Source organism: Nanorana parkeri, unplaced genomic scaffold (assembly GCF_000935625.1).
Source record: "Nanorana parkeri isolate BGI_ZX_2015 unplaced genomic scaffold, ASM93562v1 scaffold641, whole genome shotgun sequence".
In the NCBI taxonomy this organism is placed as follows: domain Eukaryota; kingdom Metazoa; phylum Chordata; class Amphibia; order Anura; family Dicroglossidae; genus Nanorana; species Nanorana parkeri.
In genome coordinates this window covers 780,991-808,732 of record NW_017306909.1, presented here as the reverse complement: position 1 = coordinate 808,732, position 27,742 = coordinate 780,991, and the positions used below count along the sequence as shown (strand labels likewise).

At 41.5% G+C, this 27,742-nt stretch overlaps 1 protein-coding gene across 1 annotated transcript in view; it reads left to right on the top strand.

The window, feature by feature from the left end:
* SND1 (staphylococcal nuclease and tudor domain containing 1) overlaps positions 1 to 27,742 on the top strand; it is a 496,769-nt gene that overhangs the window by 147,929 nt on the left and 321,098 nt on the right. The window contains exon 5 of the mRNA XM_018563205.1: positions 24,218 to 24,359. Within this exon, the coding sequence (XP_018418707.1) occupies positions 24,218 to 24,359 (142 nt within the window). The remainder of the gene's footprint in view (positions 1 to 24,217; positions 24,360 to 27,742) is intronic.

Sequence of the window (27,742 nt, the reverse complement as noted above, 5' to 3'; positions counted from 1 at the left end):
GTCGATCATTGTATTCCCAGCCCAGTAACTTGGCTAGGGCTCAGCTGCAGATCCTCGCCACACTGTATGCTGATGGATGTCACTAGAATGTGTACCATCTAGTGCAATATACTGTACCTAGTAAAATATGTGGAGGTGAAAACGCCTTAACTACCATCTTGGGCAAATGTAAAACTTAAAATAGTTTTTGATTTACAAAAACATTTTGTTTTCTAATTGTGTAAATGTTTTAGAGTAAAAGTAGAATTTATGGTAGCTTATTTCTGTTAATCATTTGCCTAATAATGTTTCCAACTGTTTGTCTAATGAAGGGGGTGCTATATTCTGTTGATGCATTTGAAGAATCTTTATGGTGGTGTCATCTTCCTTTAGTTCATTACATCACTTACTGGTATTTATACTGTCTGGCGTGTATCACACCATTTGTATCTAACTTTTAAGAATGACGTCTTATACTTTGTAATCTGAAGCAGTCACGGTGTCCCCTTTTGGCATAACAGCAGTATAAGCAGTTAAATACCAGTTGTTACTCTGTAGACACTGTTGCTATAAAAAGGCTGCTATTGGTTGTACCTCATTGCTATATACTATTCAAAGTTATAACTTTATAGTCACTGAAAACGTCATTGTAACAGCTTGTTCCAAGGTTATGGCTGTTTCCTTGCAACACTAAAGGCATTTCCCATTGCCATTGTTGCTCATGTTAGTGTTGGGGTGAATATGGGTTGGAATGTAGCCTTAGCGCTGAAGGATGACAGTGGAGAGTCTCAAAGTGAATGTCTTTCACTGCTAAGTTCTTGAGGCACCATTACCGGAAGTGGGCTTAATCTCCTGATCACGCTGCTGGCACAGTCTGCTCTACTTGGGATTGTAGGTCTGATTATTTAGCCCTGATTTAAATTCATGGTGTATGCCCTCATTTTGTGTACAGGCTCAGGATCTGCCGGTCTTGGGGCTCCAAATTCTATCCTCCAGTTTGTTCAGTTAGACCCCATTCACACTGAGCGACATGCAAATCGCGCGACGAGCGACATCTTCCTATTGGGCTGTATGCAATAGGGAGCAATATCACTCAAAATCACTCTAAAAAAGGGTCATGTAGAAGCGACAAGCTACCAGCGACGAGCTACAAGCGATATTGAGCGATATTGAGCGACGAGATGTGAACAGCTACATTGAAATGTATTGGTGAAGCTACATAGAGCGATATCGCTGCAAAAATCGCGCGATAAATCGCTCAATGTGAACGGGGCCTTAAGCTTTGAAAATTAAAGATAGAAGCTGATTGGTTGCTGTGCACAACTGCTTTAGATTCTGTCTGCTCCTGTCTTGGTAAACGCTCGTCATTTGCCAGTGCTTATTAAATGCTTACAGTTTAAACAATATTGTACTGCTTTAAGAATATTTTAACAGCCGTTGTATTGCACAATGGGGGTAAGGGGGGCGGGATTTATCAAAATCTGGAGTAGATTTGCAACCAATCAGCTGCTCTGACTCATTTTCAAATCTTACCTGAGCAAACTGAAAAGAGATGCTGATTGGTTGCCATGGGCAGCTGCTCCAGATGCTCTGTGCTCCAGTTTTGATAACCCCCCCCACACTGTATTTTAAGAATTAGGAATTTAATGCCCAACATGCTAAGGGAGAGATCAAACCTAAAACCCAGTCAGTTATGATCATTTTCCCCTGTTTTGTTTGACCACACGCATCCACCCCCTCTTTTCTGTCTCTTCTATTGCTTGCTTTGTCTTTGTCACTGAACATACCTACTCTTGACAGTTATTGAAGCAATGCATTATGGGCTTAATGCCTTTTTGTCTACAAGGCAGACTGTATGTTCTTTGATGCGCTGTATAAGAAAAGGTAAATGGAGCTTGATAGAATAACAGTCTTACAGAAAAGTGATTTGAAATCTATGGGAAGTAAATGTGGGAGGGGGAAAAAAAACGGCAACCAATTTTTCCTTCTGCTTATCTGAGGCCCAATACGTCAGGTTGTTTGGTACGTCTGAAAGTAGCCACCATATGTTCCTTTAGGGCAGTGGTTCTCAACCTGTGGGTCGGGACCCCTACGGGGGTTGAATGACAATTTGCCAGGGGTCGCTGGGAGTCTCCCACTATTAAAGACTTTCTCCCGGAAAGGTTTAATCTGCTCGATCGAGCAGAGTAAACCTTTCGCTGCGATCGTTTTTTATTTCTGACATTGGAGCCCCTGCCGCCGTAAGTCAGAAAAAAATAAATAAATCAGCATTGGAATGCATAGCTACATTCCTATTGGCTATTTCACTTTGCAATTGCAAACTAGCTATTGCACCCGCCCACTGCTGCTGTCAATCAGCAGAGGGGGACCTGCAGTTCTCCATCAGGTCCCCATCTAGTGATTATCATCATTATTATTAATAATAAAAGCTGACACCCTCGGCTTGTGTTATATGGTTTGCCATTTTAGCTGTTACAACAGTGGTTCTCAACCTGTGGGGTCGCTGTGTGATTTCTGCTGTGCTAGGTGAGAGTCCTCCTCCACCCTCTCATAGCGCAGCAGTGTCAGTTCTCCCGCCAGATGTCGCTGCAGCAGCCGCGTCAACCCTAAATTTTACTGTTGGGGGTCACCACAACTTGGCAAATGTTACCGAGGGGTCCCGCCCCTAGAAAGGTTGAGAACCACTGCTTTAGGGCATATTCAGGTGACTTACTCTCCAGCATTTATCAAATATTGAAATATCCAATTTTGGGGGTACTGATCCTTCAATTGTACTGTGGAAGATTAAAAACTCAGGGATTTATCAAAATCTGTGCATGGCAGCCAATCAGCTTCTCTCTTCAGTTTGTCCAGTTAAGATTTGAAAATGAAAGAGAGAAGCTGATTGGTTTCCATGCACCGCTGCTCCAGAATTTGTCTGCTCCAGTTTTGATAAATTCCCTTCATTGAGCGTAAATAACATGGATTCAAACAGTAAGGGTTGAATCAGACCTGGGTGATCCGGGGCGCACGTCCTGGGACCGCATCGTGTGCAGTTGCACACAGCGGTTGCCGCGTGGCCCCATTTAATTCAATGGGGTTATATCTGTGGGACAATCACATGTACCTTTTTTTTTTGACACACAGCTTTTTTCCTAGCCTTAATTGTGTTGATAGCGCTGGATTTCGCCCATGCAATCTGCCCGGCGCGACTGGGGTGACATTAAAAAATAATGGCACCGTCAGCGCAATCGGCGGTGGTGGGCGATTCCATGATGACCGCACGACCATCTGAGGGGGTTTCGTGCACGATTGCAGCTCTGTCATGGATCGCCATAGTGTGAACCTGACCTAAAAAATAGTGTGCTGAAATGTTCACAATGTAGACTTTTTTTCCCTATTACTTGTGTAAATCGGAAGCAGTTGCCAACTGTGTGGACTTTGCTTATGCTTTCCTTGTTTGAGATCTTTCTGAACTGGGATGTTTGCAAATCTGAGTTTGTCAGATAATGTTTTTCTTCTTTGGCTTGCGGATTCATGTTTGCCATGAAATGTTCTTGGTTTTAGCACAAGTAATAAATGTAATATCCTGCAGATACAAAGTGTAAGCAGCCAATAAAATTTTGTAGGGAGCAGAGTTAAAATATTGGTGTAGAAAAGGCAAGGGGAAATCAATGCCTTCTGTTGAGAGGGAGAATCCAGCATGTGCTTATTTGGTAGTGTGTTCATATTGCGTAGCAGTACTTTGTATCTCCAGGTTTTAAAAAGACACAAGCCGGTATATCTTTATGAGAAATCTGGCAAGAAAACCTTTTAGGCTAGGTTCACACCTGCACAACAAAGTGCGGTCCTGTACAATGCAGGCAGCAGTTGCCGCGCGGCCCCATTGATTTTCAATGGGGTGACATCCGTGTGCTGCTTTTGTCACCGCCAGTCGCAAGCTGGGGTGGCTCCAGATCTTGACTTAAAGGAAGTGGGTCAATTATGCCCAAGGCTTTTAGCATCAGATGAAAAAAAGAATGCGGGCAGTATCTCTGGTTTGAAGGTGATTATTGCTACAAACGTTTATTTGATCTTTTAATTGATTTATTTTATTTTTTTGGCTGACCTGCTTATAAAGTTGTACTCCCAGGCAAACCACTGTTTTACGTGGAAAAAAAATTAAGTATTTCTCTCTCCAGGTTTGTGATTTACACAGCTCTGCCATACCACATAGCCCTGTCTGGCAGGGGAGTATGCATGGGTTTTTTCCCCAACTTCATTAAGGAAATACTTTTAGGTCTCCCTACCCTTACTTCTTGACTGGGCAGTGAGAAAAAGCGGCATACCAAAGAGTACATCTGTCATTCTTCCATAGCATGTTCCTTACACTAGAGCACAATTGAAGATTATACAAACACAAATGTAAAATCCACTATACAAATACCATAATCATGGAGAATTATTCAGATTTCATGTGTACAACTGTTTTTTACCGAAATGGAGAATTCTCCATGTTTGTTTTTATATTAACAGTTGCGTTCATATTATCATATTATATTATCACAATGCTCTTTAAGTTTGTCAAGTTTTTTTTACCGTGTATTTTACGCAGCAATTGTTCCTCATCCCATGGCCATAGTGCTCAGCTTCTGGTAAAAAAGAAAAACTGGAACAACCTATGTTTTCTAGGTCCTGTTGCCCTCTACTGCCCTCTAGTGTAGATGTCTCAAATACACAAGAACAGATTTTTATTTGTTCATAATTTTTTACTCCTACATTTTTATTTTCTCTATAATCATCCCATTTCTTATAACTTGTCCCGTCCTCTCCCCCTCCCATATTGTTTTGCGTTACCTTGATACCTTTTACACACAGTCCAGCTTTAATGTGTCATTTAGCTTCGTATCAGCATTGATTGGTCGCTGTTTTTGTTTATAGTGGATGTACCGTCGCAGCACCATTCCTGGTCACTCAACAACATTGGAATCACTATTGGACAGACAGAATTGAAATCAAAGTTCTACAACTTCGAGTGATGGAAAGCATGCTGCTGCTTTCTTAGACACTTAGACTCGCACACACACTGAACTTTTGCTCTCCATCATGCACACTGAACAAGCAGAGATATGAAGTTATTTGATACTCTGCTCTGCACGTTGTGGATAATGGAAAGTGGTTCTGTTTAACACACACCTGTCTCTGGTGTTTTCTACTGCTAGTGTACCAAAACCATCATTCTGGATGTCAAGTTAGTGCACATACTTGTTTTCTTTGTTTTGTTGTAGTGTCACCTTTTAGCCATACACCCACCCCTACTGTTGGGTCACACTGTGTGGTTTAATGGGCTGCAAGATTTTTGTTTGTCTCTCGGTTGCAATTTTTTCTGTACTTACCATGGGATCAAACCGGTCACTGACAGTCATCACACCACTGGGAGAAAAAGTGGGGAAACAAATCTCTCTCGCAGTCCACACTAGTAGTAAAATCCTGACTGTAGTTGTAATGCTTCCCCACTCCAAAAAAAAAAAAAAGGTTTTATGTTAATATGCAATTTTAAGGGATTATTCATTTAGACTGGCCATAGAAAGGGCAAAGGCTTCCTGAGAACAGTAACCAGGAAGACATCTGCTTGCCCTTGGGAAAGACAACAGAGCCATTAAAATGCCTCTGATTCAAGTGCCAGGTTTTTTCCATATTTAGAATGAGCACAATTTAGGTAACTTCTTTGTTGACTTTTTTCCCCCTACTATGCAACTGCCATTATCTCAGAATAAAATATGAGCACTTTGTTGGAAATACAAGAATTTCCACACGCAAAATAGTTTAATAAAGGCTTTTGTATTATAATATATCAATCCATCTTATGCTTGTAATCGGTTTGAGTTCATGTTCCTAGTAGATTGCTGCTGTGAACAAGTACATGAGTGTCAGGTTTAAAGTCATTTTTGAGACATGGTTAGTTCCCATAGAAATGGATGTAATTTTGTATAACTTTTAAACCCTTTAAAGATGACAAGATATTATGAAAGCTAACTTGCAGCTGGAATTCATGCAAAATTGCAAAGAGAATTGTCTTGTGACACAGTCGTGTTTTTTAATAGTAAAGCACAGGGAGTTAAGTTCTTGCATCCCTCTAGCCCCAAAACATTTTCAGCAAGACTCTTAGCAGTTTTTCCTACTGCTGCTCTATGCCCCTGTGGCTATTTCTCTAAGGGACCCCACTGCAGCTGGCATGCAACCCTTCGGTTGCACAGTAGGCAGTTGGTTCTCCTGGGAAATTTAAAATTGACATCGTTCAAGCACTTGGGGTGCCCCTACTACATATTTGCTCACCATCTTGCCAGGGTGTGTGCTCTGAGAAGACTGTGCATATCCTGCCAAGACGTGCTTCTGTGGCTTGGATTACCACCTCATGGGCTAAATATCTGCCACTGCATCTCTACTGTTCTATCCTGTCACTGCTGCCTTCTAGTGTTTAGACACATGGCACTTCTCCCCTTGGTCGTGCATATGGGTGATAATGGTGGAATAGAGAGAGGTGATTGGAGGCAGGAAAACCTGTGTTCACAGTTGTCATAGTTTAGGCGGGATTCGAGGAGTATTGTTTAACAGAGATCAAAAATGTATATCAAGGAGTGATTCAAATTGAGTCATAAAGGGAAAGGCCTAAGTATATAATAGAAGTGTGCACACACATTGAAGACACATACGTGCATATATATTTTGTATATTGTAGATATGCTTTGGTGTATCAAGTATCTGTATCCTTGCTAAAATCTTCATAAAAGGAAGTTCCTAGCATTTTGAAAGGATTTTGTAGGGCTTTTTTTATTTTGTGTATATACTCTGTTGCACTTGACATCTGTTTTTGGGATCCATTAAACGCACAACTTTCTTGAAGAACTGAGGTTGCCTGAATATTGCATGAAGAATTCATTACACATTGCTTTTCCCAGCACATATAAATATCCAGATTTATATAATATAACTACACCTACCACTTCCATTTCTAGAGAAGAATTATCAGCAGCCATGTCAGATTTCATGAGCACGATGATGGGCCTCCTTGAAGCCTCCACTCGCAGAGGGCAAACAAGGGTTCCATCTTCTCCCTCAGAGGTTACCTCTGACCCACCTCTTTTTGCTCTCATGCGGTCTGAGGCAGAGGGGGGAAGGGCAGGAGAAGGAAAAGGCCAAGTCCATGCTTCAGATTCATTGCCAGTAGAGGACCGGTCTCCTGTCATCTCCCTTAAGCCAAAGGACGCATGCTTATAGTTATAGCCACTTGTGTCAACACCTCCAGAGGCTACTAGTCTGGGTTCCTTGACATTGCAATTTCTTTACATGTTCACCTGCCATTACAGCCTGTGTTGAATGGTAATTGGAGTCACCCTGAAAATTGTATGCTCCGCCCAAGGCCTTTTGCCAAGCAATATCCTATTGAAGATTGCCTCAAAGAAAGAAAAAAAAGGTGTTCCCTATTGTGCATCCTGTTTTCTGTTCGAAAAACTGTCTGATACAGGGGTGGTAAGGGTTTTCTTTAAAGGCCACATCAGGTTAAAAACCCTCTTAAGGCCCTTTTTAACCTTACAGGTTCTTCTGTCGCTGTTATGGCAGTATGTCATCCCTTATCTGTATGGTCCAAAGCAATGGCTAAGGATCCTGGATCAATTTGACGGACCCTGAAGTTCTTAATCACTTAAAACGTTTTCCTACAACCTTGTGTTTTTGTGTTGAGGGATTGGCAGACAACCTCCTCCAAATTTCCCACATGAACCTCGTGTCTGTTCACATAAGGTAGACTCCTTGGCTCAAATGCTGGTCTGTGGAATATCCCTGCAAGTTACATAGTATTTGAGGTTGAATAAAGACATTAGTCCATCAAGTCCAACCTAAGTAGCGTTTAAAACACATGACCTTTTACTGAGGAACTGTTTTAGTGTATCCTAGGGTACCTACCTCAAGGAAGTTGGTAGGGGGCAAGAGTACCTACTTACCTCAAGAGAAGTCTGAGATTCTAATGGCAAGGCTTTTGCTTTAGTATAAGTTTGTTTTTTTCTTTCATCCATCTCTAGTAATCTTATAGGCCCACTTAATTCTGTAACAAGCCCTCTTCACAGTCAAGGGAAACCCCCTTTTTTGAAAGTGGGAGGATGTCTGTCAGTCTTCTTAGCACTCTGGACCTAGGACATTACTTAATCCTGGGTTCAGAGTGCCCTGCCCAAGGGTTACAAGTTGGAGTTGCCTGCCTCCTCTTCTGTTATCCAACATAACCTAGTCTCCCCAGAGACATACAAATTTATTTTCCGCCTTAGATCACCTCTTATCTCTGGGTAATAGGTCCTGTCCTAAGACAGAAATGTTTTAAGGATTCTATTCTCACATGTTTACTGTCCCCAAGGCCAAGGAAGGGGCTTTCTCCATTCTAGAACTAAACATCCTCGACAAGTTCCTGCAAGTACTTGATGTAATCCACATGTTCTCATTGCCTACTTTCTCCTTGAAGCTTTCTTGATCTTAACATCTGGACATCTAGGATGTGTGTTTACACATCACCTGTTTTCCTGCCTACCATCGCTACCTGTGTTTTGCTTTGGGCAGTATGTACAATTTGTTTTGCATTATTTTGGTCTGTCCACGGCACCCTAAGTGCTGGCTCCTGTCTTGGCAATGCTGCACCTCCAGGGGGTCTCCATAGCTGGGTACTTGGACATCCTGCTTCTAAGAGAGGTGATACAGACCTATAAATCTTTGGATGGATCCTGAACCTCAAGACATCTGGAGCATTCCCATCACTTGCAGTACCTAGTCTGGGATTTGACCCTACTGTCTAGGAGATGTCCGACCATTCACTTTTGCATTAAGTTTCTGGGCCTGATGGTACCCGCCTCCTAAGCAATTCTTTAGGTTCAGTTTCCTTCCAGGCCATTGCAACTCAAAATTCCAGCTGCATGGGCCAAACTGGTTCAGTTCCTAGATCTATCAATTTTGCTTTTTCAGCAACATAAAGCTTGCCCTGACATGGTGGCTATCCAACCCATTGCTGAAGTCCTTTCTTATGATTTTGAAGGTACTCACAAAGGAGTACTGGAGAGATTACCTGTTCAGGGGACCAGGATGTTAAGGGAATTTCTGTTCCCAATAAACATCCTGGAGCTCAGGGCGATTTGATTGCCTCCAACACTAGACATCCTGTTGCATACCACCAGTAAACAGTGGGACAACACCATAGCTGTGACTTACATCAGCGATCACAGAGGCACTAGACTTCACACTATTAAGAATTAGGTGGACCCTATTCTGGCTTGGATGGGACATTTTGCTACAGCCCTATGCACATTCCAGACACAAGAAATTGACAGATGGGGCTACCTTAGTCGTCAGCATCCAGACTCTGGGGAATGGTTCCTTTAGCTGAAGGTGTTTTGAGCTCTTTTTCGCAGGTAGGAGACACTAGCTGTAAACCTGGCATCCATGGAGTTCCTCTACTCGGGGTGCATTGGTTGGTGACTCTGGGTTCATCCTTATTCACTCCTTCCCTTCACTAAAGCTCTTGCCCCCACCTTCACAGAAATGAGACAGAGGACATTCCAGCAATCCTCTATGCTCTCAACTGGCCCAAGAGGCCCTGGCATGCAGACTTAATCAAGCTCCTTGCCGGTACTTCTGGTTCTGCCCTACACTGTTTGGTCATGGTTTAGGCGGTTAGAGTTTACACCTCTGCGACTGATGCTATCTGCAAGTCTGACTGTTGGTCATCCTTAAGGGTCACCGTATGGACCAACCACACTCCCTGTTATGCTATTGGTAGGTGATTTTTGTTGCACTATTTCTCAGGCCTGTGAGCTGAAGGGGAAGGTTCTCAATTTCAGGTCACTGCACACACTCCGGTTAGTGATTGTTCGATATTTAAGCATCAGGCTTCAGTTTCCCAAATCTGGTCTTCTGTTCATGCTTCTGTCAGGTTCTACCACGTTTTACCAGGCAGACGTTCAGGCCTCTGCCAATGCCAGTCTTGGGTCCTAATGGTGCCCCCTTTAAACTTAACACCCCTATTTCTAGTTCTCTTTTGCGGTTTTTGTTTCTTGGGCCTCTTAGCTGTTGTTGGCATGTTGCCTGCCCCTCCATTGGCGTGCTTTTGGATGTTCCAGTGGTTAAATAATTATGCCCTGGTGAGATATAAACAAGAATACAGGGCTTCTACCTTGCCTTGTTTCTTGGGGTACATCACAGGATTATCCCCTCTATATGCTGTGATCCAGTTTGCTTGCTACAAAACTGAGGCAGGCGGGGAGTGCGAGATGTTGTGCACGGCTGTCCTCGAGCTTTAGATTGAGTTGCCAGTGTTCAATCACCTGAGGGCAGCTACACAAGACAGTGGTTAAATAATTTAACAAATTGGATCTTGTGATGTACCCCATGAAAATGGATCTTAGTTGCAACAAACATCCTGTTTAAGACTACCATCAGTGATGGTAACTAATGGGTATATTTTCACAGTTGGTATTAGTATTAAGACTAGCCTAAAGAGTATGTGACCTTTGTGATCAGTTTCAAATTGCAGTTTTATTTTTGTATACCTGTATTTCTGAAAAGTTTTTTATTCTCTGCAGCCTCTTAAATATGTGCCTCTTCCTGCTTCCAAAATCTACCCTGTAGCCTTCTGGCTCTTTGTACACCCTTTTGCTCTCTAAAAAAAATCTGCTCAGTGGAGACAAAGTTTCTCCTTCAGCTTAATTCAGACTTAAGACCCAGTTCACATACACTTTAGTATGTAAAAGCTATTCTGAAGAGCACTTCGTGCAGCTGGACTTTTCAGTGCACCTTCAAAACATTTCTCGAGGTTTATTCAGCTTACTTGAAGGCTTTAAAGGAAACTTTAGCTTTGTTTAAGATGCATCCTATATTGAACCTGTACTTTGCTGGTTACCCAACAGCTTGTGGTTCTTGTTCATACTTGCTTACTTTCTGCCTGCTGCCCTCTTCACCTAAATCTATATAAATGTGCCATCCCCCCACCAAAAAAAAAAAAAGCTATTCTCAGGTCCTCAGCAGCAAAAAGGATGCCAGGAGGTTGAATTAATGTTAAATACAAGCACCACAAAGTGCCTTCTCTCCAACAAACCTAATTTGGCAAAGACTCCATCACTAGGTTGCAAACACAACATTGTTACTGTACCTTGCAGTGATTTCGAGGCCAGGGGGTGAAACTATTAAGTGCAGCATGGGGTGGCCCGTTTACTGAATCCTACTAGTATCGATGCCAAGTATTTGGGTGATAATATTGAGTATTTACTCATACTCATAATATCGAGTATTTACTCATACTCACCCAAATGTTCCGATACCTAGCCCGATAATTGAGCTTCCGGTATCAGGAAGCCGGGCAGCAAGTCATTACACGCTGCCTGGCTTCCTGAATAGCCGGGAAGCCGACTCCATGTTCCCTCATGATTGGCCAGAAAGTCGGCTCTATGCTTTCTCGTCAACTAGTGACGAGAAGCATGGAGACAGCTTCCCTGCTAATCGGGAAGCCAGGTGTGGAGTCTTTACACGCCTCCTGGCTAATTAGGAAGCCAGGTGCCAAGTCATTACATGCTGCCTGGCTTCCTTAATGGGACTTTATATTGATACTTGATACCGAAACAAACGGTATTGTTGCATCCCTATTTGGAATCATGTTGCACAGTGTACAGGTGTTTTAAGCAAATGTTTTTTGTTGGTGTTCCAAAGTTTCTTACCTAAAGGTACTGCCAGTAATGTCACTTCCTGTGGGGCTGACCGTGCTAAACCACTGCCTCTCTATTGGCAATAGCATTTACAACCTGCTTTGCAGGCTCCCTTGGTTGGTCACTTGGCTGACTAGAAGTGCCTCTAGGTAATCACAATCCACATTAACAAAAACACATTCTGCTAAATAAAATTGAAAACAATGAGTGATGCAGAACATACTGAACAATAGATTTTGGGATTACATCCAGTTTCTCTAAAACTTGATTACCTTATCCGCTCCAAAATATCCTTTGCTAACATCTTATTGCACTTTATATACACTATGCACAATTATTAGGCAAGTGAGTATTTTTTACCAAATCACAATTTTTATGCATATTGTACAACGCCAAACTGTATATACTTGAATGTTTATTGGATTTAAGCATATCAAGTGATGTATAATGAGGGAGGGTGTCGCCTTAGGAGTATCAACACCCTATATCCAGCTGTGCATAATGATTAGTCAACTTATTTCCTTAGGCAAAATGGGCCAAAAAAGAGATCTAACTGACTCCCAAAGTCAAAAATTTTAAGTCTTTCAGAGGGATGCAACACTCTTGACATTGCTAAGCTATAGGGGCGTGATCACAGAACCATCAAACGTTTTGTTGCAAATAGTCAACAGGGTCGCAAGAAACGTGTTGACAAAAAGACGCAAATTAGCTGCAAAAGATTTGAGAAGAATCAAACGTGAAACTATCAGGAACCCATTATCCTCCAGTGCTGTCATATTCCAGAACTGCAACCTACCTGGAGTGCCTATAAGTACAAGGTGTTCAGTGCTCAGAGACATGGCCAGGGTAAGGAAGGCTGAAAGACACACAAGTTGAAATGTCAAGACTGGGCCAAGAAATATCTGAAGACAGATTTTTCAAAGGTTTTTTGGACTGATGAGATGAGTGACTCTTGATGGACCAGATGGATGGACCCATAATTGGATCAGTAACTGGCACAGAGCTCCACTTCGACTCAAACGCCAGCGAGGTGGGGTACTGGTGGGCTGGTATTTATAAAGACAAGAAGAGGGCTATATTGGTCACTGATTTTGTTTTCAACATGTCAAATGTTTGTTTTTGTAAATTTTGAGTTTATTATTCTCACTTTAACAGATGAAAATAAGTGAGATGGAACATTTTTGTTTTCCGTTTAGTTGCATAATAATTCTGCACACTAATAGTTGACCAATAATTGTGCACACATAGACATTCTCCTAAGAAAGCCAAAACCTCACTTTTTTACATAAATATTCAGGTTTGAGGTTTATTAGCATTTTGGATTGACCTAGAGCAGTGTAGTTCAATAATTGAAATTAATCCTCAAAAAATACAACTTGCCTACTAATTGTGCACACAGTGTATTGGTGCTGAAATAAAATGGTTCATGATAGAGTACCTTCTTTGGCACAAGAGCCTGACAGGATGCTTTGAGCGAAGGGGGACAAGACATTCCATGACCTTCTGCGTGCTTACTTTTCTTGTTGTCCAGATGTTTGCTCATCAAACCAGTTCAGCAGCAGGCAGACTTCAAAACCTGCCCCTGAATTATGCAGAAGAACTCCTTGTGGCTGATCGGAGAGGCTTTAAAGTGCAAGCTGCAGAGTGCAGGCTGCTTTTGAAGCCCATTTTCCAGAGCAAAATTAAATCATACCGCCACTATTCAGCACACTGACCACAGGCACAATCCAAAGCAGCTTCACAGAGCAATACATATTCTTAGCTGTATAGCTGGCTCACTAAAATGGCTTTAACTCCTTTACTGCCTTGCATTGCAGTCTCTGCACTCTTATCTAGGTATTTAGCATATAACTTTTGGTAATGGACTCCATTAGTAGTGTGGGTGTACTACCGGTATGTTTTTTCTTTAGTTTGATCCCTCTAAAAACTGCAGTTAGAACATAAAGCAGTTTCCTCTATGTTCCATTCCCACTTTCATTTCTTCTATCTGATATAACTGAGTAGCATATTAGAGTTGAATTCAAATAGAAGGTATTCACATGTCTCATTCATCACACATACAAAACTAAAATGAGTATTCCTCATTTCAGGAAATGGGGAGGCCTTATAAATATGACGGGGTAAAATACTTGGAACACTAGTGGGGTTAAATTATGTCCCCGTAGGTGTATTTTGGATAATTTGGTCATGTTTGTTTTAGTCCAGTGTTTGCTAGACTGGGTCTTTAGGAACTATATATATATTCTCCAGCTAGAGAAGCTGATGAAGCTGATCTCTGCTTCATCAGATTCTCTGGGGGTCCCTAGGTGACGGGTTTTGGAGACCCCTGATGTCTCCATAAGAGGACCTGTCATGTAAATTGGCTATCCCATAGGGGGCTTCTTAGCCCCCCATGTAATAGCAATAAAGTTGTGTGTAAAAAAAAAAAAAGTAATACAAAAATTAAAGAATCATAAAAAACTAAAGAAGCATAAAAAAAGTTATTTAAAAAAAATTTAGGTCCCCGCCCCCCACATACACACACTGATATGCTTCGGGTGAGCCTATGTGCGAAAACGATTGCGCCTATTGTGCCACACATCTTGCATATTGCTGCAAACGTCGAGTGAGAACAATAATTTTTGAGCCATTAAGGCCGGGTTCACACCTGGGCGTTTTACAGCGCTGATCGATGCGCTGTAAAATGCCCAGCAAGTGAAATCCCATTATTTCCTATTTGCATGGTTCCCACCTGGGCGTATTTCAGCCGCAAACCGGGGTAAAAACGCGCGTCACATGCGCATGTTTCGATCACCTAGGTGGGAACCCAGCCTAAAGGAGAACTATGAGGGGAGTGCTTTTCACTCACCTCCTAGTTCTAGCCGACCTGTGACAATGAGACTGTCACAGGTCGGCTCAGTAGATCGGGAAGTGAGCGAACACATACCGGCGTTCGCTCACTTCTCGATCCTGTCACGGCTCTCTGCCGTGGCAGGGGAGGGGCTGGATTCCCCCCTCCCGGCTCCGATCCTCCAGTGCTGACAGGCGGAACGGATAGGGGCAGAGCTAGGTAGGCAGAGCCAGCTGTCACTCACGCAGCTGGGCGGATCCACACATTTGTTGGGATCCGCTTCAGCGTCTCAGTATACTGCGAGCTGTAGCTCGCGGTATACTGAGCTTAGGGTGTCTAAACACCTGGTCTTGAAGTGGTTAAAGGAGAGTCATCAGCTTCTCTCCAGCATCTGAAGCTGGAGAGTGACACAAGAATGCGGAAGTGATGTAATATACATCAGTTCCGCATTCTGACAGTGGAGAGGGGACCGGAGGGAGCTCGTGTACCGACCTCCCTCTGATCCCCTGTGACGGAGGCTGTATGCTGGTCCCGGGCTCGCACCGGGAACAGCGAAACCCGGGGCCAGCTTGACAGCGGGACGGGGGGCACACATCACCGGACCTCATACAAGCAATCGGCTGGCTCTATAGCCGGCGGATCGCTTGTATACTAACGGGCATCGCTGCCCGTTTTGAAATAGCTGGCATTTCCCGCTCGCGCGGGACGTCGCTGAGCGGAAGATCTAGATAGCTCCTGGCCGGCCGTTTTTTTTACAATGGCTGGCCGGGAAGTGGTTAATCACTGATACCACTAAATTGATGTAAAAGCACTTTAATCTTCGCCTATGGGCATTTTTTGCGATTTTGCGGGTGCACGCAATTTTAAGGCTTGACATGTTTGGTGTCTATTTACCTGACATGACCCTGACTTTTATGTTTTACTAAAAATATGGGTAAGAATAAATGTTTTATAACGTAGGGAAACTTTTTTTTTACATGGTACTTTTTTCATGATATACCTCCAAATAATATATATATATTATTTGGAGGTATATACTCACCCCCCGTGGTGAGTATATACCTCCAAAAGAAAGCTCTATCTGTCCCCAAAATTGTTTAACATAAATTGCAAGACTATAGTCCTGTCATGCTGACTGGTGAAAATTTTGACTGACTGGTGAGACACTACCAAATTTTTCAAGCCTTGTGTGTGTATATATATATGTAAGTTTTCCTCACAGAATAACTGATAACTAGGTATACTTTAACACACCTGATATCTACTTTTGTATAGAAATGACATTATATGTGGGGGAGGATTGCTGTTGACCAATCTGCATGGTTTTCGGTCTCATGTACTTGAGCTTTCTCAGTAAACTTTATTAACAAAATGTAACACCTACTTTTTTGCACGTCTAAAATCCATGATGATAAATCTATTGAAACTGCGCTTTGCTGTACTCAAAATACATATGGCTCTAGCTACCAAAATATTGGTAATTCTGATAATTCAATTCAATTATATTTCAATTTTGTTTTTGACGCTTTTGGAAGCCTGTTTAAAATGAATGGGCTGCCTTAACGCAAAAAGAGAGGATCAGAGAGAGAGGGGAGCAGGCATGAGTGAGGGGAGGTGAGTGCTTGATCACCACAGAGCCTGCACTGGACGCCAACAGAGTCCCACTAGCCATCTGAGAGCCTGCATAGCCTCCTGAGAGCGCACAGAGATACTAGTATCAGTGCATCCCTAAATTTTACAGTTGGGGGTCACCACAACTTGGCAAATGTTACCAAGGGCTCCCGGCCCTAGAAAGGTTGAGAACCACTGCCCGATGTGATGGCAATAAAGTTTTTAAGTGTAAAAAAAAAGTATTTAAAAAAAATCTAGGCTCTCGTGTGCACGCACATATAAACGTAAATATGCATCGGGTGTGCCTATGTGCAAAAATGATTATGCCACACATGTTGCATAGCGCTGCAAACATGGGAGTGTGAGCAATGATTTTAGGGTTATTAATCACTGACGCCACTAAACTGATGAGCGGTAAAAGCTTTTTAAAGGACAACTATGAGATGAGTGATTTCCACTCACCTCATAGTTCTAGCCGACCTGTGACAATGAGACTGCCGTGACTGGGGGAGGGTCTGGATTCCCCTCTCCGATTGTCGGGATCCGCTGCGGCGTCTCAGTATACCGCGAGCTGTAGCTCGCGGTATACTGAGCTTAGGGTAACGGGAGGACGCTAGTTTGTGTCCTCCCGTTACCCTAAGGAGAACTATGGGGAAAAACACTGACCCCATAGTTCTCCTTTTAAGTGTCACCTATGGCTAATTTTAGGCATGGTAGTTTTTTTGTGATTTTGCGGGTGCACGCAGTTTTAAAGCTTAATATGTTTTGTGTCTATTACCCGATGTGACCCAGTCTTTTATGTTTTGCCAACCTATTTTCATTATATAGTTAAAAAAAAACAAAACCCCAGTGGTGATTAAATACCACCAAAAGAAAGCACTATCTGTCCCAAAAAAAATGGTATACAATTACTTTTCAGTACGGCGTTGCATGATGGAATAAATGTCAAAGTACCGCAGCGCTGAATACTGAAAAAGGGCCTGGCAAGGAAGACATGAATTAAAATACCCTTCGACTTATTTTATCTCAAGATGTCTGGTTATAAGGAGTGTGCACTTAAATGGAAGAAGTCAATGGAAACTTGATAGCGTCCTCGGTTTTAACCCCTTCATGACTGAGGCCTTTTTTTTCATTTTTTGCACCAATGTTATATTCCACATTTTAGGCCTGAAAATTACTTAAAACCCCCATACATTATATATTTTCTGAATGCCAAGACCCTGTAGAATAAAATGGTGGTAGTTGCAAATTTTATGTTGCGCAATATTAGCGCAACTCCTTATTAAACCCCAAAATTTTGTGATACATTTAATTAAATGCCCCAAAACACAACAAAATTATTAGCGCAACTCCTTATTAAACCCCAAAATTTTGTGATACATTTAATTAAATGCCCCAAAACACAACAAAATACCAATTTTTTTTAATGAAATATAAAATGAGGTTACAACGAGTAAAATGATACCCAACATGCCCAGTCTACAAATTGCGTGCATCCGTGAAACGGCGAAAAACAGCAGTGCCCCAAAAAGTCCACAGAAGACGCTTTAAAAGCCCCCCACAGGTCATCAATTTAGAGATACCCCAAAATACTGGCCCTAGAATTATTGCTCTCCGGCGTGCGCGGCGATACCCAACATGTGTAGCGCGTTCGTCGTTTTCATACGTAGGCGCACCCGACGCGTGTTTACGTGGCGGGGGCGGGGGACTTTTAAACTTTTTTTATTATTAGATTTATTTGATTTTAATTTTAAAAACGTTTTTTTTTAACTTTACTTTGACTGCTATCACAGCAGTAAGCCCCCCCATGTGATAGCAGATGGTGGTGACAGGTACTCTTTAAGGTGATGCTGGGGGTCCAAAAGACCCCCAGTGTCACCTTTACACTGGAAATAAGCGATTTGAAGTGCAGATCACTCTTCAATAGCTTATAGCTGGGCTGCAGGAGCCCAGAACTGACAGCCCAGGGACCGGAAGGGATGCAATCTGCATCGCTTCCGGTCCCATAGAACGGGGATGGGATCGATGAACTGAAGTTAGTCGACCTCCTCCCCGCGGACACCAAGGACGCCGGGCCCGGGCCCAAAGGAGGGGCAACGGAGCCCAGGAAGCACGGGGGGGGGCGGCCCCTTCTTCGGGACACGGAAGCGATCTGGCGACAGGTAAGTCGCCAGGATCGCTTCTGTTGTAAAGCAGACAGTCGGCTCTACAAGTTTAAACAGAGTCCCGGCAGCAAAAGTCGCCGGGAGTCTGTTTAAACAGCCCCGATGCTGGTGACGTACACTGTACGTCGTCAGTCACGAAGGGGTTAAAGGTACATGGTTTGATATTGTCATATGTTTCTTTGTGTCAGTGCTTAATGGGTCTCTGATTTGAAGGAAGCGTATCTATCAGCTTAGCAAGTCCACAAGTAGTAAAATGATACAGATGAGAATCTCTAGGAAACCTACCTTCAAAGTAAGCAATGTTGGCAACAGCATTTTTATCCAGAAGTGTCTTACAGTTCTACCCATTTGGCAGCAGCTTTTGTATCCCACTTTATCTATTAGAATGTTTACTTCATGATATTGAGCATGGTTCCCATGCAACAGTAAAAGGTGTTTGAGACTATTGGAGGAAAGGGAGTGGATACCTGTTGGTTAAAATGGAGGTGGCGATTGCCGACAGCTGACTCCCTGATCTTGTCGCCAGATCTTCTCCACCAAGCTCCCTCTATTCCCGGGCATCTATTCACTCACCGGCCCAGGACTTAGAATCTATGGCCTCCTCTATTGTTGATGCTCTTAAAAAGGAAATTTATGATCTGAAACATCACATTGCTGCAGTGGATCAGAGGGTGGCTGTGGTGGAAGCCTCGTCATCTACTTTAACTTCTCGCAAGCGACTACTCTCCATGTATCTTCAGATTGAGGGCTCTGAAAATCATAACTGCAGCAACAACCTCAGGTTGTAGGGGCTTCCAGAAGCCCCAGCGGGTATCCATCTACGGGACACAGTGGTTGCTATCCTTAGCTCCTTGGTAAACCACCTACGGCTGAACTGTGTGCATCACGTCCAGGGTCCACAACAATCAGCCTCTTCCTTGCAGTGGGACGTACTTTGCAGAGTACACATCACCATAAAATAATAAATTAGGCAGGCTTGGCGACAGGGCCCTGTGGAATTTGATGGAGCCACAGTACACATTCTCCCTGACCTATCGAGACCTACCCTCCGCATGTGGTGCTTGCTTCACCCTCTGCTGGATTTAATCAGGGCTACCAATGCCACCTACAGATCGTGACATCCCTTCCACTTGTGAGACAATTTGTCATTCCAGGTTATTGAATGCCGCAAATGTGTGCATTCCCTTGCTTTGAAAACAAACCACCTCCCCATCGTTACCTATGTGGATTGACAAAGTGGGTGACATTTTTCACTCTAAAGAATACAGAAGGGAAATGTGGGTCCACCTGGGCCCCATAGCTGGCCTATCAATATTCTGATGCTTATCTCCATGTGAAGTCTGGAAGCTCTCCTGGTTGAATACTTTCAAGAGTGAATAGTGGGTCTAGAGGGTCACTAACTCTTCTCGCTTGTCTCTTCTCTCTCTTTGTTCCTACCTCTCTGGCTCTTTGCCCTTATTTTTCTCCATCCTTTCACTCCCTCCCTAGCTGTTTCTACCCATCCCCTGTGTTCTTTCATGGTTTACCTTTTGTTTTTCGAACATTCATATCTGTTGCCTCAGCTAAAGATGGCGATTGTCCCTTTTCCACCCTCAGTATTCTTTATCTGATTCATTAACCTGGAATGGGACACACTTGATTTTTTTTTGGTTGACCCTCCATGGATTGAATATATGCTGCTATGATGTTGCAACCCACAGATGTAACATATGATATGGGCATTTGCCTACATTCCTTGTCTTATTTAACCATTTTACAACACACCTGAGTCTTCTCTCCCTGAGTCTTTGCATCAATTCCCTTATGCTTTATTTGATCCAATAGACATTTTTAATTAAAACATAATCGGCATTGGAAGTCTAAGCATACCTATAGTATACACAGTCCATAGTCCTTGTAACCACAAAACATCCCTTAATTACTGTGTTATTAGTAAGAGGCTCAGCCACACACCTAAAAGACAATTTGAAAGAAGATGAGTGCAAGTGTTGACAAAATAAATGTGTGGGGAAAATGGGGGGAAAAGTGCTGTTAAAGTGAATGATCTAATATTAAGTCATATCATGGTGGATTTTTGACTGGACAACAATCTAACAGTGAGTGTCAGATGTGGAAGCAGATGTGTGAAGATCCACTGTGTATTTTCACGTAGCTTGTAGGATCATGTAGCTTTATGCATAGTCCGCTTAATAGGTGCCACATTAACTCTGATTTTGGAACTATATTTCTTCCTAGCAAACTGACAGAATATGAAAAGCACACACCTCAACTACTTAGATCTAAATGTGCAGCCTACTGCCCCAGTTTTACTGTCAAACCTCAAGTCTTCCCCATACAGGGTGCAGGCCGATGCTGGATTGCTCTATATAGGGACTTCCTGATCACTGTAGTTTAACCCCTGCTGAAGCCAGGAGTGGGCTGGACATTAGGAGCTTAGATACAATTCTGCCTTGTGAAGTATGCAAAGTTTAAATGTCAGAGACCGTGATTAAAGCAATGTTTAGCAAAATGTGTGAGAAACCATAGGTCAAGAGGTCCGCAATTCTTCCTCAAGTTTAGGTGTAGTGACCTGTGATTAAAGCAATAGGTAGTAGGGTGATGTTTTATGAACCAGAGGTCCACAAGACTGCTCATTGTGAAAATGCGGAACAGTTCTGCACAATCCGGGACTGTTGGGAGGTGTAAATTAGAAACAAGTATTGATATGTGACAATTGCCTTTATATATGTAATACCCAGTATAATTTTTAGATTTCTACTTTAAACTGCTGAGATGAAGTTAGCTGGTTTGACTGTTGTGTTACAAGACTGAGGGCAATATGATCAGGTCTGTAGGGGAGTACCTCTTTAAGAGGTAGCAGGAGATGGAATGATGTCCCTAAATAACAGTTGATTTTCGAAAGCCAATTCCTCAATAAGTCTGTGTAAATCCACTATAGCTTGGAGACTTGGCACTCTGTATTGCATGGCGGACTTTGAATGGGAACCACAGACAATGTTATCACCCTCTCACAGTCTATACAGTACAATAACTTGAATGAGGCAAGATTTGTTGTGAGACTGAGCCGGGAGTGAGAACCCAGCACAATTTCTGTAGAAGCAACATGCATCTTGCAGCAGGGGAAGCAGCTTTTGGGATTTTTTTTTCTGCTTGCAGACTTTGGGGTTGCCCTACATTCAGCAAAACACTGCCCTTTTATTAATTGTGTGTGAGACGTTTAACTGCTCATTGCCTGTGGAAAGCCTTTGGTAAAATGTTGTACAGCTACCAGGATTAAGCAGGTGAACAATCTGAGCTGTTCTTTTCAAATATGCATCAATGAGCAATGTACAGTTGCCAGTCAAATAGTTGCTTTTTCCAACATTTTGCTTAGCTATGGGTTACCATACTTTATTCGTATTTCTTGGCATCCTTGTATAAACCTTTTGTATAATCCATGCATTGCGAGCACATGGCTCATATATGCAGAACTGGCAATAGGCTCTCTGTTAATTTTCAGCAATTGTTTTACATTGTATTTTAAAATAAGGTTAGTCCAATGCATAGACTGGCCATATTAAGGTGCAAATCCAGATATTTTTTTAAAGTTTTGGATAGAGCATGCAATATTTAGAACCCCTTTTGGATTTTTACCATCATCTGGGATCTTCTAGGGTTCATGCTAATGATGGTTTCAGCCAAACACTGCATTTGCATTTTCAAATGCATGCAGCTGCATTTTAATGGAAAAATGTAGCATTTGAGAAGAAGATGCTGCATTTCACCTGTGTTGCCTGCAGTTTAAATGGACCTAGGGCATAAAAATAAGACATGTTGTGTCCAAAGAAATACAATGCAAAACCGGTGAAATGCAGCCTTTGAATCACCCTGTGTAGTGCTCAAAGTAAATGGAATTATGCTGACTTATGTTTGTGTGTTCCAAACACATCACATGCAGGAAAAAACACCTGTCTATATGAGCCAGGTATAACTTGCAGCAATAGAAAGTTGAGAGGACCCTTTCATCACTGTGTGTTGTGGAAAAAAAAATATACCCTCTTTGAATTCTATTGTTATGCATATCAGGACATAATAAAAAATAATCTGGTTCTTAGCAGATCTTAAAATTTAGGTAAATGCAACCTCTGATGAACAACACCACATGACATATTACCCTGTGTCATTATTTTACAAACATAAAGCCAAAATGGAATAGTTGTGTAGAAAAACTCAGGACTCACTACTTCCATAGGAATTAAGAGGATACGTAGCAGCCAGTTGCTGCTAATCAGATGCCCTTGATTAAACATCAGCAAGTGTGACCACCTCTATAAAAGCTAGGCTTTAAAAGCTAAGTTATTGCTGCTAAATGTGGTTATACCAGCTTTTAAATCATAAGGTATACTTTGTTTTTCACTCATGACTCCTCCTTTTTGGCTTTGTAAAATAGACACATTGTATTATGCAATTATGTAATTTGTTGTTGTTCATCTGAGGTAGTTTCACCTAATTTTCAGACCTGCCAAGGTCAAAGGTGCCAAGCTTTAACAGAGTCCCGGCGGCAAAAGTCGCCGGGAGTCTGTTTAAACAGCCCCGATGCTGGCGACGTACACTGTACGTCGTCAGTCACGAAGGGGTTAATAATGTGTCTCTGGCGATTTCCCATCACATTGCACTGGCAAGAAGTAACCGGAAATATAATATACTATATAATACTGTGTCTGCTCTATGCAAAAGTAAAATGTTTTGGCTCGATTTGAGCTTTAAAAAAAATTTGCTCAAGGCAAGTGCATTCAAAGAGTAATAAAGCTCCCCCTGTAGGGAAATGCAAAAAATACTTTCAGCCTTGTCATTTTGCTATGTTACATATATATTGCACTTATGTGATATAATTTTAATTGACAGACTTTAAGGCTTATAATTTAGGGATAATCTCTGGGGGTGTGCAAATTGTGTAAATGTTGCATTTGAAAAAGTACAGAAAATGCGTTTTTTCCATTTCTTACAAAAATAAACCTAGGAAATAAAAGTATATGTATACAAATCTGCTACCAAATGAAAGTCCCATCTGTCGCCCCAAAGATTGTGTACTATGTTGGGGTAAACTCTAAAAGGTAGAATGTGCATAACTGAGACATCTCTTAAAAATAAATACTCTGGATTAAAGGTGGAACAGACCTTCGGGACTGTGAGGAGTTTTTAATATGGTTGCATTCAATAGGAAACTACAAAATCCTTTAGTTTAGCTGTATTTGTCTGAAATCTGGTATGCCATTATTTTACACTAGCTGAAAGTTTGTGTTTAATTTGCAGTGGGAATCCCTGCCCTTTTAAGATGAGTTAGGAGCAGGCAGAACTTTCTGGAGACGGGAGTGGGTGTTCCCAATGGTTGATTAAACAATAATAGCCTGAACAGCAGGATAACAGTCGCACAATATCTGCAGGTCATAGAATTTGTTGGCTTGTTCTGTAGCCCATGCAGCCAAACAGCAGCACTTTAGAAGACCTTTGCCTGGCAGAATAGTAGCAAGTGTTTTTCAGTTGAGTGTTCAGCTAAAGTTACCCTGTACGATCTTATAAGAGTAATTATTTGAATAATTTTTTGCAATATAAATTTAAAGATGTGTTATGCATTCACAATGCATGTAGTTTATGGTTGTTGACACTGTGGAAATAAACATGGATATTTTATCTAACAAAGTGTGCCACCTTTAGTCATTTCTTGTTTTAGGCCATCATCATACTTTCACAGTTGCCTTGAACTTGAGTTGTCAGTTTCTAAAACTTCCCTTCACTAATTATTGAAATAGCTTCTGTATGCCAAGGTGTCTGCATTTTCCCCCCATTATTCTAGTAACTTGTTTGTTCACTCATGTCAAATTGGCTGTGACAGCCTTTATGAAAGGTCGTATTTCTTGGATTGTAATATAAGCAGCATTTTAAACGTATATATTTCTTTGCAGGATACCCAAAAGGCAAAACAATTTCTTCCCTTCCTGCAGAGGGCTGGGCGTTCAGAAGCCATTGTAGAGTATGTGTTCAGTGGGTCCAGACTGAAGCTTTACATGCCTAAGGAAACATGCCTTATTACCTTTCTCCTAGCTGGTAAGTAAATACTTAAATGAAGCCCATTTAAAATCTTTTTGGGGAAACATTTTTTCAACTTGAATTACTGATTCCATAATATATAAACTGTGCTGACCATGGAAGTACACGATTGTCAGAAAATGTTTCTTGGTCACCGCATTAATGTTTTACTGCCTTTCAAAGCGATGGTCTATTTGAAGCACTATTTCTTGTTTTTGTCCATTTTAAGACCCATTTTACACTGGTAGGAGAGTGCTTAATTTCTCAACCATAATTTATTTTGTAAAATTCGAGGGTTCCTCCAAAAGCTGCTACAGGTGTTCCTTGAGCAGTGGCATTCCAAGCTTGCTCCTGTGATTGACTACAATCTCAATACAAACTAGTAGTCCATCACTGGAGCCATTTTTTTTTTTATTGTTGTTTATCCGATTAACCGATTAATCGAACTTAATAATCGGCTAACTAATCGATTTTGAAAATAATCGTTAGCTGCAGCTCTAGATGGATCTCCTATTTGGAAATGCTTGCAGCTTCATTGTCACTTAGCAGAGCCAGTGGCGTGGGACCAAAAAACAACCTATATAATTGGCCACTACACTGATCATCATCCTAAGGAGAATGCTTTCCACTTATTACCAATGTACGTGGGACCTTTCTCCACTAGAATAAATGTCCCCATTGAAAGATCCCCCCTTCACCTCCTGCCTCAGTGAAATCTGTAAAATCTTAGATTTCTTGCTTTGCTTTTTTTTCCTGGTAATAATGGTCACAAAGGCACATGGAGAGGTTTTTTTTATCGCAGTCTGAGTCCTTGCTGGGAATATTCACCCTGACATGGGTTTTAACAAATGTGACATGGCTTGTAACAGACGTGTAAACTTTGCAGAGATACTTTAGTAGACGCTAAAAATTATGACAAAGCTGCACATTTTCCTTATTGGTCTGAAACAAACCATACCTCCCTTAAATGTTTGAGATGAGAAAAAAGGGCCACCTTCCAGCACAATGTATTTAAACAATAGACACACCCCTTCCATGCCCTCAGTTATGCAGACTATTAAAAATATATGTGCAAAAATTGATTGGTTAAACCCATTTTTTCACCATCACTTTTCCTATATATTGGCTTTTTGAAGTAGCACACAAGATAATTAGGAGGCAAGATACAGATTTTTACTATAGAATAACACTTTTGCAAATGAAATAGAATGTTTCATAGATATCTGTACCTCAGACTAAAAAGAGGAGCAGCTAAAGAGGACAGAGGGATTTTGGTTCCAAATGAGGCACAGTTGGGATTCTAATAAAATGAAATGCTGGAGCTGCTGCTTTTCCTAATACATGGAGATTGACCAGGTGGCTACAAGACACTCTCCCACTTTACCAGGTTTAGAAAGTGCTTGCAAGGTTTATGTTCATATTTCCCTATTTTCTATGAAACTAAAGAAGATGGTTGAGAGGAAGCTTTGAAATGCAAAGCACAAGGGATCAGTTTTGTGCTCACCCATACAACTTTAAATAGGTACTTGGTGCCTCTATATTATTCATAAGATTAGTCTTGTTTTGTTGCTCTATGGGTATTCCATGCCACCTGTTTTGTTAATGTTGTGTACTCTTTGGATGTCAGCAGTGGCAGCACCTAAATTTATGTCTGGTTTTATGTAAGGTTGGCTCTCCCTAATGTAAGTGGTGTTTAAAAACAATAACTATGGTTGAACCTCTTTAAAGCACAAATGCATTCTATGAATTTAGTTTCTTCTGTTGAAAATGTTTCCTAAAATCATTGTGGTTAAACGCATCATCCTTGCTGTGTCTTTTATGTGCATTTAATATTTCTCAACCAGCCATGACCAGTAAGTGACCTGTTGATTGCCCTAGAATCATTTTCAGCTTATTCACCAGAGGAGGAAAACATTCTAATTTCTCTCATGCTGGCAGTATAATCAACTTAGCTGCATTTGCTGGATCACAAACCAACAAGTTTATCTTGCAGAAGAGCCCCTTCACGTTTTAGTCTTATTTTTGTCAGTAATTTGTGTGACATAGTTTTGATTGTGTTCTTATTTAAGTGTATTAAAGTGGATCTTTAAGAAAATAGCTAAATGGTTAAGATAAAACATGTAAACCACCTTACTTGCCAAACTGAATCATAATTTTGTGATTCTAACGCCTTTGCCAGACAGTTCAGCCAGAGGGGTTATATCACTTTTCGGTTACAGTTAGGGATTACAGTACTGTCTCCTCACCACTTAATTGAACTATAAAGGAGCTACAATACACTGATATGTCATACAGTTTGATCTGTCCTCTTGAGCCCGATGGGCTCCTAGTGCTGTCCCTCCCTTTATGGTTTCTGGTGTTTTGGAGTTGACAGGCTGATATCAAGACAATAACTTAAATTGTAACAATGTAGCATTTTGAGTTTTAGGTTGAATTCACACTGCTGTACACAGTGCAGCACACTGCAGTGACTAGATCTTACTAGCCCCATACAAAAGAATGGGATTTCAAATAATATTAAACCACCTTACTTGCCAAACTGAATCATAATTTTGTGATTCTAACGCCTTTGCCAGACAGTTCAGCCAGAGGGGTTATATCACTTTTCGGTTACAGTTAGGGATTACAGTACTGTCTCCTCACCACTTAATTGAACTATAAAGGAGCTACAATACACTGATATGTCATACAGTTTGATCTGTCCTCTTGAGCCCGATGGGCTCCTAGTGCTGTCCCTCCCTTTATGGTTTCTGGTGTTTTGGAGTTGACAGGCTGATATCAAGACAATAACTTAAATTGTAACAATGTAGCATTTTGAGTTTTAGGTTGAATTCACACTGCTGTACACAGTGCAGCACACTGCAGTGACTAGATCTTACTAGCCCCATACAAAAAAATGGGATTTCAAATAATATGGGGAATTTATCAAAACTGGAGCAGGCAGAATCTGGAGCAGCTGTGAATGGTAACCAATTGGCTTCTCCCCAGTTTGTTTAAGATTTCAATGAACAAAATTGTTTGTGTGCAGATCCTGAGTAATTAGGTGCCACACCCCTGATTAAGTGACAATGGCAAAAAGGAAAGGAAAAAAGTGGGGTTTTTGAGGCACCAAATGACAAGTCCAATAAGCTCCAAAAAGTTTTGATATATAAAAATGTATTATAATCCATTACAAAAGGTTAAAAACATCACAGTTGATATATCATAAAAAAAAGAATACCTCCCAACACCCACTATGTTCCAAGATAGTCAAACTAAGCATGATAAAAGGAATGTAGTAACATGATTGTTCCAAATAGTACCATATAATGGATATGATTAAATTAGAAAAACTATGAAGAAATACAGTCCATTTGATAGTTTTGTAAACCTTTTAACTGGAACCAGATTAGGGGGGGGGG